Source organism: Neocloeon triangulifer, unplaced genomic scaffold (genome assembly GCF_031216515.1).
Source record: "Neocloeon triangulifer isolate White Clay Creek 2 clone unplaced genomic scaffold, ASM3121651v1 ptg000015l, whole genome shotgun sequence".
In the NCBI taxonomy this organism is placed as follows: Eukaryota; Metazoa; Arthropoda; class Insecta; order Ephemeroptera; family Baetidae; genus Neocloeon; species Neocloeon triangulifer.
In genome coordinates this window covers 876,181-888,750 of record NW_026775557.1, presented here as the reverse complement: position 1 = coordinate 888,750, position 12,570 = coordinate 876,181, and the positions used below count along the sequence as shown (strand labels likewise).

Here is a 12,570-nt window from a genome sequence, read left to right as displayed (position 1 = left end):
TTCCCATTTCCCCCAAAAGCCCAAAAGCATCGAGCATTATGTATGCGAGCGAGCGAGCTGCCGCTGCGGCTGTAATTTATTTATTTTTTTTCCCTCGCAACAACGTCGCAGACAAAAAATTGCCAGCCCGTTTTGACAGTTAGCGCAGGAAAATATGCGGGTTGCGGACGGCGGCCATCGCTCAGGCGTTTATCAATTTTTTCGCAGCCCCGCCAACAATTGGCTTGATTAATTTCACCCGGCGTCTAATTGGATTTGAACCCGCCAAAACCGACTGCCGGTTTAATTGAGAGTTTTCCACTGCCGCTGGATGGATGGGTGTGCGTGTTTATTGATTTTGGCTGGTGATGACGAGAGCGAGCAAGTGGCTCTTCTTTGCCATTATGGCGCCAAAACAGGCACCAATTCAATTATTTATCTAACGCTGACGCAGCAATCGTGCGCTGCAAATTCGCACGTACCGTTTTCGAGAGTTTCGCCGAGTGGTGCGAATTCGTGACACTTAATATGCCACCTTTGACCGTGGATGCCACTTCTGGCAGCGAGCTACGTTTTGAATGAATTGATTTGCAGGTTCCAAAGTTTTCAAGTAGCAATCAGATTAAAATCATTTTTTTAAGATCCAGTGGATAAATTAATTGTTTTTAAAAATAAAAAATATGACAATAAAAATAAGATTTAATCAAATCACTTATGACTGAGATTAATTTTTCTATTATTCAATTATTTTTATAAAAAAAAATTCATTATAAAATGTGAAATGAAAAATAAATATGCTGCTAATCATCTCCCCAGCAAAATGATATCAAAAGAATTAAGATTTTTCTAAAAAAAAAACACTTTTTGATCAATTTAATCTGAATTATATCCATTTTAATATAAAACTATTTCTCTGCATTATATCTTCAAATGCAGAAAAGATGGAATGAATTAATTAGAATTATTTTCTTTTTATTAATTAATTATAATTTTCCGTTGGTGACGCTGATATTCACAATTGACATGATTTCTCTTCATGTTACCATTCATGATTTTATATTTGCGGCTGCCCCAGTTTTCACATGAAGAATAATTGCCATCGCTTCAGTTGAATTTGCATTGAGGATTTTGTGACGAGAGGCTTTGCCGCCAAGCTGCGTGTTTTATATCCTAGAAGCGACGAGCTCGCTTGCATTCAGAACAGAAATCAAAGTTCTTGTGCTAATTAGTCTAAGCCCTTTATTTGCGCAATCTCTGTTCAAAGCCGACCAACTTCGAGGCAACAAATAATCTCGCGTGATTCACAGTAACGCCAGCTCGACTCGGCGAAAGAGTGATTATGAAACACGTCAGAGCATGTCCCTATTCCAGTTCCATTGTAGGCGACTTGATGCGCCACAGGCAAATGTGTGCATTGAAAATGTCATCAATAAGCAATTTCGCAAAAGGCCTGGTTGGGATGCACGACACCTGCGTTGTTCAAACGCTTGGCCAGGGAATTGTGAAGATTTATTTTTCCGCTGGAGAGGAGTTCACACGGAAAAATTCATCGCGCACTTCGGTGAACTTTGCAGATTAAGTCGGCGGCGAGAGTTAATGTCCCCGAAGAATTGGTGGTGGATGTGCCTCTCGACACCAAAAGAGAGCGGCGTGGATTTGCGTTTTACCAACTTGTGTGACCGAGTTTCTGTAATCCAATCAGCAACAATAGACAGCAAACTTAATTTACACTTGCCGTCGAGAGTTGTAGTGGAATTTTTAATCAAATTAGTTCAACAGTGAATTACCACTTAAATTATTCAAATTTTATAATCAAATCTTTGAAAGTTCACAAATTTATTCTTATTCTGTTAATTTTGTCTAGTATTACAAGTTATTTGTATCATGGTGATTTGAATTTAAGTCGGCTTTTCCTCGATGGGTTTTGTGAGTGGTTTATTGTTTAAGAACAAGCAATATTCTTTTTTTATCTTTCTTTTGTTAAACAATAAACATCTCAAAAAAACCCATCGGGGAAAATCCAACTTTAAATTCAAATCACCATAAATCAACCCTTGATCGTGAAAGTCTATGAAATAAAAAATAAATATATAAATACAAAAAAAAATTAGTTATTTTTTGTAATCTGTCTAGCACAATGTCTAGTTTTTTCATTCAATGGCTCAGCTTTTCTAGATCACTATTTTGTTTTGTCTCAAGTGTTGCAGCACTTGCAGTAAATCAAAGTCGTTTATCTCTTTAATCAGATTGAATCCAACACGTCAAAGTATATATTCCACTTTATTTGCGTATAAACGGCCAATAACCGTGGAGCTGCACAGCTGAAGCAAAAATAAATAAATGATCAAGATGCAACGGAACGGAGTTGAAAATGAATGCAGAGTGCTCGGCGTTGGGAATTTTATCAGCGGTTGCACTCTCTGTCCGATTGCATTACAAATTATTTGCGCGAGTTCAGCAAACGTGACAGACGCCGTAAATAAAACGGCAACAACTGGCTGCACTCGCCGCTTTTATTATCACGCCCGGAGTCTCTGCGCATACCAAATCGACTCTCCGGCCGATTTATTTCATTTCCATACCCACGCTTTTCTCTCTTTGCAAAAGAGCGGCTTTTGCCAGCGCCACTCGCTGTGTGGCTTTTTGCTGCACACACACATTTTCCAAATTAAAATTTTTGCACACAAGCGAGCAAATCGTACACAACGTGGAGGAGAGGGAAATGTTTGGGCGACGACCATGAACGCTTTTTGTACGTCTGGTCCTTTTCGCAAAATAAGAACCGCCTTTTGAATTCAGACTGAACAAAAAGAGACTGAAAATGAAATACTATCTGAAGTGACGCGAGTCTCTTTTTCTGCCAAAATAAATATAAGTATAGCTGACAGTTGTTAAGTAAACAGTATTTTGCAAGACAACAAGAAATAAATGTTTTGTACACTTTTTAATCATAAATTAACTATAAATTTAAACGTTTTAATTATTATTATATTATTTAATTACTGTTGTTTTATTAAATTATTTAATAATATTAAATACAAATTATTTAATTAAGTGAAGCTGAAAAAGATGTGAGGCTTTTAAATATTTAAAAATGTAATACAAACAACTTTTTTCTAAATATTTAAATACTAATCTTGTATATTGATATTCGTTAATTCATAAATAAATTTAACTTTTTTTTAACCTTATTCTTTGCTATAAGAACTATAAATTTTAATCAAAATAATTAACATATTAAGCTCCTAAAAGGGGTGACGAAAATAACAGTAAAAGATTTCCACAGATACAGTGATATTGTATAGGCTTGCAGAATGTCCCTTGAATATCATGTTTCGTAATTTAATTGCACGTTGACATCAGCGCTGGTCCACAGCAGCCGTTTGTTATCCCTATTTCTCTTTATTATGGTTTACTCGGCCGGCTTGGGCTGCTGAAATTTGCATGGATATTAAAGCAGAGAGCATCTTGATTGGAACCGGCAGTCGACGTTTACTAAACTTGCTTTGGATGCAGAAAAAGTGCCGATGGCCAAGGAATTTCCTTGCCGCGGCAAAGCCCTCGGCATTAATATTATTGTTCGTGCACGCGGCAAAGGGCAAAGTTTCGCAATAAGCCAACTTTGTCGGCGGCCTCTAAATAATTACGGCGTTCCGTGTTTGTAGAAACACGATATTTTTTCATCCCGCCCTTTCTTTCTACGCACACTAAAAAAAGGAGAAAATATTCCGTCGCGATGAATTTTATTTATTTTCAGCAAGTTGGAAGGCGAAAAAACGATAAATTACGCTAATTTGAAATCCTGCAGAGCCGCAAGAAAAATATAAAGTTGAAAATGGATGAGCGGCAAAAACGATATTTTAATTTCACTCTTTCCAGGTAAATGTTTTTTATATGAGCTGATAATTAATATTAATTAATTTTTTTGTGAAATTTTTTAAATTTGAAATGGAATTGAAACTTTATCAATACTATCTTTTTCTGTATTCTGATTTGCATATTTTCAAAATCCTTTAGTTTTAGGCAAAAAACAAATAACGAATGTATTTAAAAGAGATTAAATTGTGAAAGTCAAAAGCAAAGCCTTTTTTTATTCGTTGAACACCAACGCTTTGTTATTGGGAAATATTTTGAAAAAAGCGAAATGTGATGAATGGCAGGAAGAGAAAGAGACGGAAGGGCTGTTCGCAGAGCCGAAAGTTGATTCACGATTTCGCTTCCCGTTCGGTTTCCTGCTTTGGTGAAACAAAGTGCTCGTGCAGGTGCAAAAACCACTGTTCCGATGAGACACAGGACAAAAGAGAGAGAGAGAGAGATAAACGACGGGTGCGTATATTAAATTCACTCATGAGTGTATCAAAGCATCACACACACGAGCTTTATCTGGCCGGGCCCAACGACACGTGACGCCAAGATATTCGCCAGTTATCACGTTGCGAGCGAATACGATGAATATGGGCCATTTGCTCTCTCGCCATTGTGTGGTTTGCTACATAGGCCGGGTCTGCTGATTTACACCGCCAGATAGACTTGCTCGGGCCGCCCCCACATTCGGAGAAACCGAACCGCACAGAGATAAATGTACGGCCCTGCTGGGGCGTGCGTACAAATTTCGATGCGATTTCGAAAGGATTTGGGTAATAAGTTGCAATGAGATATCGGTGGATCGGCTCTAATCGGGATAAAATGACTCAGGGATCGCTGGCCTGGTTTCAATTTCGCACCCGTCACGGTGGTAATATGCAAAGTATTCACACCGAGAGGAGCTAGGTGAAGCTGAAAATTGCGTTTTGTAGAGTGCATTAAACTTGAGTGGCGTCACAAATTGATTTTCTTTCCCTGTTATTTGAAAAAAAAATGGGCTGTCATTCTTGTTCATCCATCAAATGTGACGCATTGCGTGTGGAAAAACCTGCCATTATGGTAATGTGCGGTTTTGTTAGAAATTTTAAATTTAAATTAAACCACAAAATTTCTTATAATTTAGTAATAATAATTGTGATAGTGAAACAACAAGTAACCGATTTTCAAAGGCAATTTTTATATTTTTTTCTATTTTTTAAATTTAATATGGAAAAATGAGAGAACAATTTTTAATTTATAAATTTGGTTTAAGTAATTATTGTATCCCCAAGTTAAACACATCATTCAATATGACTAATTTGATCAATACAAAGAGAAAGAAAAAAACTAAACAAAATACATTAAGAAAAATGTTTACATCAAACAGTGAGGAGAAAATGCATGAAATCATATTTTTATTTTTAATAAAAACCTGTTTCAACTTCTTGTTCTTGATTAAATTCTGAAAGCAGAGTTTTGATCAAAACAATCTCTGTCAAAAGTCACCGACCCGAACACAATGAGCAGCTAATGGGAAATTCATTTTTCTCTCGCTCCTTTTTTTGCACATAGCATCAGGTTGAACGCGGAAACGGGGTCGAAAGGCAAACATCAATTTCCATTCGATTTTCCGCAGCCGGCGGTTGCAATTTCGCACCGTTCACCATCCGTCTTGCCATTAAATATCGCTGCGAGATCGCGAAATAATGGAGGCCCCTGCAATTGAAAATCGCATTACAAATAAACGCAGCGGTGGCGCGCAAATGAGCCTCGGCCATTTTTCACGTTGACATCTGCAGACGGGATCGATAATCGAATTGGGCCGCGGTGTATGTTTAATGCGATTAGTGCGGAGGGAGGAGATTCGGCTGCTGGTCCGCAGATTAAATCGCACCAAGGATGTGCAAATAAATTCTCAGCGTCGCAGGAAATTAATTATTGCCGGCTCGGCGGCTCACGTACTGCATAAGCCCGACGCACATATTGTAATAATTACTTACGGCGCGGGCGTGTGCGAGCATTTGAAACGAAAACGGCCCGGCTAATCCCTCTCGCCCGCCATATTCTCTCGGTTCACGCCAAAGTGGCCCGCTGGCGAGATATAATCAATTATTGGCACCATTTTCTCTCCGCTCGCAACATTAAAATTCCCTTTGAAAGTGTATTTTGCTTTTTTCAGCACCGTCAAATATTTTCTATTCGGTGCTTCTGCCCGACGGCTATTGTCGGCAAAAATCGAGTTGCACTGCCATTCAGCCGCGCAATTTTTTCACGCGCGTTTAATTGGCTGAAAGGGATTCTTGCTTGAACGAAATAAAAACATAAAAGGAACGTAAAAACTGTTAAAAGGTTGCTTCGCTTCACTTGTTTTCCCTGCTGCTGTGATGTGAAGCTTTTGAAGTTTTAGATCCTGCCAAAAATTAAATCATTTGTTCTAATAAGTACAAGGCATGCAAGATTCATAACATTTTGACCTAAATTTATTAATTACGTATTATTAATTACGTATTAGTCAAATAATAAGAAAATTTGGGGAAATTTTTTTATAATTTTTAACTGTTTGATACAATATTGAGCACTTTAAATTCATTTTACGTCCATTAAAAATATCTCTAAAATTTTCATTATGTTTGCTGAACCTTGATGAAAATCAAATTACATTTTAATCCAGAGTTTCATGAAGTGATATTCAGCAAAGATTTTTGGCATCACTTTCTGCCAATTTATTGGAACCTTCTAGCTCCAGTAATTAAAAGTGACGTGCCTAATTCCTGCACAGATTCAATTTTGATTTAATTAATTCCGTTCCTTAAGAAGCCATTTAAAGCAATAAAATCATTTGGAAGCAGCCAACCTGGTCCTCTTCTTCAGAGCCGGTGTAATGAAATTTTAATTGGTGTCTTGACGGCTGCCTGAGATCGAAGCTCGGCTTGATTCGCATTAAATTTTTACACCAGCCTGCCTTGAAGCTTCTCGTCTCGTTAGGCGACCACTGTCGCTTGTAATTAAACTCTCTCGCTTTTCTTATTTCTGTCTCTGCATTATGAGATTAAACACGCAGCACTCACTACTCCTTGAGTAAATGAGGGGGTGCGTGCGAGCTGAGGAAGCAGAATTCTTCTGCAAATCCTGCAGAATCCGCACTCGTTAGCAGACCAGGTCGCTCTTTCAACGCTGGCAGTTTGCAATTCATTAATTATTTCGCGTGTGTTTGCATTTGCTAAGGGCCTCCTTTGTTTCCTCGCGAGGTAAAAAAAAAAATAGAGAATCGTCATTCAGACCGTAAATTGCCCGATCGAATTAATTGCGAACCTGCAGTAAATCATATAATTAATTAGCAAAGCAGCAACCTCGGCTGCTTGTTGATGCAAAACGAGCCGCAGAGCACTTTGGACACTAATTGCCCAACGAGCTCGCCTTTTTCAGCCGCACTGCCCGTTATTGATGTCTGCAGTGACAAGAGCCGTAATTGAAAAGTGTTATGCGATTTACAATGTCATGCGCTTATTAAATCTGTTTTTGTCACTCGCGCTACAAAATTTGTGTAAGCAAAACAACATTTGCTGTTTGTGTAGATGAAATATTTATTACGAGTTAGTAATTTTTTATTGTTAATCATTAATTGAAAATTTAATCACTTTCTGTTTATAATGATGTTAAACTTAAAATTTGAACAATGCTCGTTGTGTATGAGTTAATTATTTTTTTAATCATGAAAATGTTTGCAATTGCATTTGCTTCAGATAATTTATAAGGATTTATAATATAATTTTGTAACTTAAATTAATTTTACCATCAATTATCTGTTAAAATATCATGAAAAGTCTTTAAATTTTATAAATAATTGAAAAGAATTAGATGTTAAATAGTTATTTTAAAATTATTGCTAAAAACACTAAATATATCAAAACATTAATAAATATTTTTTTATTTTGCATTGTAAATTTTTATTTAAAATGTTTCTCTTAAAAATTAATACATATAAAAAAATTAATTGTTGACTGGTCAGAAGACTTACAATTTTCCCATATTTTCTTCATATAATATTTGTTTGAACTTGCCAGAATTTACAGTTCAATGTTATGGGGTAAAAACTTCATTCCTTGCCTGGTTCCAACGCAAATTTTGGCACACCCTTCCGGAAACAATCACTAGTTTGAACTAGAGCAGACCTTACGTTCTCTTTTTCCACCAACAAAAACAATAGACCACTGCCAAAAGTGCAGGGCTCTCAATCACCGCACCTTTCGGCGTAATGAGCGCTCGGCACAATTCCAAGAAAAGACCAAATGTGGCGGAAATCGAATGAAAAGCAGAGGAAAATTTTGGTCCAAACAGCTGCAGAGTTCACGCCAGGGAAATCAATTGAATCGAAAACAGAAATCCACATTTTTGCGAGGAAGGAAAATGATAAAATAAAATTCATTTAGTTGTGCGAAAAAAGTGCTGGCTGCGCACTGATAATAACGCCTTGCTCTCTGAATTATTTATTCGCAACTGGCTCCACTTTTTCTCCCTCTCTCGTGTAAAAGGCCATAATTGCAACCACAGCAGAGAATTCTGGCCGGGCACAAAAATGGGTTTTGCCCGCATGCACCAGCAGACCGCTTTTTGCCAGTAAATGGCATCACGAAAGAGGGTCAAAATCAATGATTCGCCTTTGCAGATATAAATAAATGCTAATTAAAATTTAATAATAATACTAATTAAAAAAATAATAATAATAATTTATTATTTACCTTGAATGCACATAAATACATAATTTCATGGAAAAATTTATATATTTACAATCCTCTTCGAATTCATTTTTTTTTTTTATGTCTTAGAAAACCATCAGAGTAGATTTTTTTCTCCTTTTTTTCTTCTCTGACCTCCTTCATAAATAAGTTGAAGTTTTTGTAATTTTTCTGAGAAGGCGGGCGCTGTGTCTCACAGCGGGAAGTTGTTGCGGAATGAAAAGGAACGGCCTGAAATTAAAAGCGCCGCACGCATCTTTTGCGACATGTTTTTTCAGCAACGTTTTTTCCACTCCTCTGCAGCGGCAAAAAAGGCGGAGAAAAGTCTTCTTGCTCTTTCTCTGGGCTGGAAAAAAAATAAATAAAAACGGGGAGGAAAAAGACCTTGGCTCTTGATTTTTATGTTTGCGAAATAAAGAGAGAAAGAGAGGCAAGAAAGAAAAAAAAAAAAAGAAGGAGGAAAGTTGTTGAAAGCAGCCGAGTCGTCCGGCAAATAATGGGAGTTGCTCTACTTTGTTTGCTTCAGATTTGAGCGAACGATTGGTTTTGATGCAGAAATACGGATGATCGAACACTGTAAAAAATTTCAAAAAAGTTGGAATTAGATTTAATTAAAACAAAAATATTACTTTAATGATATTTAAGCGAAAGCATAATAATAATGGAAATGAAGAGATCGGTGTTTTTCTTGGTTAAAAAAAAAAATAAAAAAACAAATAGTTCTACTTCAATTTTGCTGATTTTCAGTAATTTTCTTGCTCTAGAATAGAGCCATTTGTTTTTACAAATGAACAAATTTTCAACCAGGAAAAGCCCGATCTCTCCTCGAGTATCATCTTTAAACAAATTTCAATAATAAATTTAATGAATTTAGTTCTACCTGTTTATGATGACTTAAAAAATCATTTGCCCCATTTTAATTGAAATTAGCGACAAACAAAAAAACGTTTTGAAATCAAGCACGTAATTAGCAATTAACAAAATTAGTCATATTTATCTAATCACTTTTTCCTGAGGCTTCAAACTTTTTTTATCATAATCAAGTGAGCAAAATTAATTTTTGCTTCCCTTAATTAATTCGCTTACAATTTCCATCCTTTGCACAATAGCGTCCAATTAATTACATCCGCGAGCTAAAATTTCAACTGACCATTTTTTCACATTCCAAACAAACCGAGCGGACGGCTTAATTAGCCAGCCAGAGCAGAAATTCGTTCGCATTTCACATTTTACTGTGCGATGTTATTTTTAACTAACGATGTGCTAATTGTGATTTCAGTGACCAAGTTCATCCGCATTGGCATCGCCGACAAGAACGACAACCCACCCTTCTTCGACAAGGCCCTGTACGAGGCGGAGGTGGACGAAAATGAGGACATCCAGCACACGGTGCTCACCGTCACGGCCAAGGATCTCGACGAATGTAAGTACCCATGGAACAAACGCACACACTCGACCTGTCCGCGATGCCCCCGGGGCCGAAAACAAACACAGAGCGCCTCTCTGACCGCGCGCGCTGCCCGAGAAAACTTTAAATTACAACCTGCCGCTTTGAGGGCTGCTTTGCCATTTCAATTGTGCGAATGCAGTTGCATTAGCCAACGTTTTGTTTCACCACGAATAAATTTGACCCCGGTGGGAGTTGCCGCTGAAACGGCCCCTCCAGTGAAAGCCATTGTGGCAAAGTTCGCAAACCACCGGCCTATTCATCTCTCGCCAAAACGAAACGCCTTTTAATTGAGCGCCTAATTAATGCAGTGCTGATGGAGGATTCGCGAAACTTTATCTCAAAATGCAACGTTTTGATGAAGTATTTTTGTGCGATATAATTTTTGTTTTAACACAAATTAAAAATTTTAATTCATTTTAAATTTGTCATCCTGTAAATAAATTTTCAGAATAATTTAATTCTTTATTGAAATCTACAAAAACAAATCCGCTTAGTTTAATAGATTTGTTCTAAAAGTCATTTCAACATTAATCTACTGTATTTTAATGTCACAAATAGAAATTAAAACAAAATCATTATTTTCTTGCTACTCACGTCAAAAGCCATTTTACAAGTATCAGAACTTTGCAGATTGAAAGAGAGCAAAAACTGCTGGGAGTAACTTGAGACAAGCTGGCAGAGTTTATTTATTTTATCATTTTCAAAGAATCCCATCTCCATCTTCTTCGATGACAAAAGTTCCGTTTCGCGAGTTTGTTTTGTTTGTATCCGTCTTTTTTTTATCATCGACTTCGGAAACTCACCTTGGAATTAATTAGTCTAAAACGAACGCCAAGGATAAGATTTATCCCCGCCGTGTCACTTCTTTTATCTCCCGGAGTTGGGAGGAAAAATGCGATCGAAGTGAACAAGTCAGCTTCTTTATTGTTCGCTGCAGCTCCGACGGAAGAAAACTTTTAATCCCGTGACGCCGTTTTGATCCATTTTTCCCGGCGCGCCTTAATCAGCTAGATTATTCCACACGGCGTCTTGAGAAATCCTATTAACGCTTCAAACTGAGAGTTCGAATGCGCGAGAATTTCATTGAAGCGGGATATAAAAATTGCAATTTCTTATAGATGTATAGTTTGTAAGCTGATTTTCTCTTGAGAAACTTTTTAATTCATTTCTGTGATCAGACTTTGCAGAACTCAATCAGCTTCTTATTAGTTTCTAATTATTTCGCTAGAAGAAGAGAACAAAATGATATGTAAATATTTTTTAAAATATAATTTTTAATTAATTGAAAATAGGGACCGATATTTTGAGCTGAAATTAATAATTATTAATTTTTTAACACAAAAAGATAATTGAAACAAAATTAATATCTATTGAAAGTAAAATTTTGATATTCCATCCTAGTTCTCTTGCACAGCTTTAATTAAATCCACTTAAAAAAATAAAAATGAAATGTTAAGTCCAGCTGTAAATTAAGTTTTAATTATATTTAAATTAGACTTTCAAATAAACACCCAAATTATTCAACACTTTCTTGATTCCCCTGGGAACGAATTGCGTCTCTGTGATGTCCCACATTTGAGCCAATTTAATTTCATTGCCCTGCTCGCTCCGTGTGATGCAAATGCTGCTCCTTTCGTTCCACATTCTGGCCGGACCGAACTCGCCGCAACTCAAAGGGAAACCGGCGTTGTTCACCGTTGAGATTTCGCATCCCTCATATATATAAACAGGAGCGTTTCTCGCACCATCGACTCGAGGCTAGAGACGAGGAAACTGCATAAAATCTCGTGCGTGTTCGTCCGTCGACTCTCTCGGATGCTAATAATATTGCGAGAGAGAAACCGCAGCGCTGCTGCGAGATTAGGACCGCGCACCACCATCCTTGCAGCAAGGATAATATTCCGCCCCATAAACATTTCGGTAACTGCTGCAGACGAGAATGTATACATAGCGTACGTTTGCATGTATTCAACGAGGGCCGCGTTTCCATTGTGTGCGCCTCTGCGTTCGAATAATAAAGCACAGGTGTTGCGAATTTCGGACTAATTGCCTCGAGCAGAGCCAATTTTGCATGCTGACCACCTACCCGGGGTCAAAACTGATGCTAGGAAACGTTTGAATTAAATAATCAGTTAACAAATATAAAAAAATATTATTAAAAGTGCAGCATTATAATTAATTTTATTGATTGAAAATTTTACTTTTTTTAACAATTATTTTTAAATTATAAATTGAATGTTTAAAAAAATATTTTTTCATATTATAAATTTATCAGACACTTTCCTAAATGATTTTTGTCAGATTCAAAGAATCATATATTTCTTAAAAATCAACAAATTTCTTTCTGCTTACAGTATTTCAATGTTACAAAATTAATTTACTTATTTCTAGACAGTAACGTTCTGATTAGGAAAATACAAAATTAAATTGTGTGGAAATGGATGGAACACTTATTAAAATTAATTCATTTAAATTTGACTAGAAAAAAAATGTGTTGCAGAAAAGTCGAGACACTTTCCTCTGACAATGAGTTTATTTCCGGCTGTTTTGCAGCGTGCCAAA

At 36.7% G+C, this 12,570-nt stretch overlaps 1 protein-coding gene across 10 annotated transcripts in view; it reads left to right on the top strand.

Annotated features, from left to right (window-relative positions):
* The window catches only part of LOC132202729 (neural-cadherin), a 199,474-nt gene that overhangs the window by 151,616 nt on the left and 35,288 nt on the right, over window positions 1–12,570 (top strand). For all 10 annotated transcript variants that reach the window (XM_059629845.1, XM_059629843.1, XM_059629839.1 and 7 more), the window contains one exon: window positions 9,838–9,981. In XM_059629845.1, the coding sequence (XP_059485828.1) occupies window positions 9,838–9,981 (144 nt within the window). The remainder of the gene's footprint in view (window positions 1–9,837; window positions 9,982–12,570) is intronic.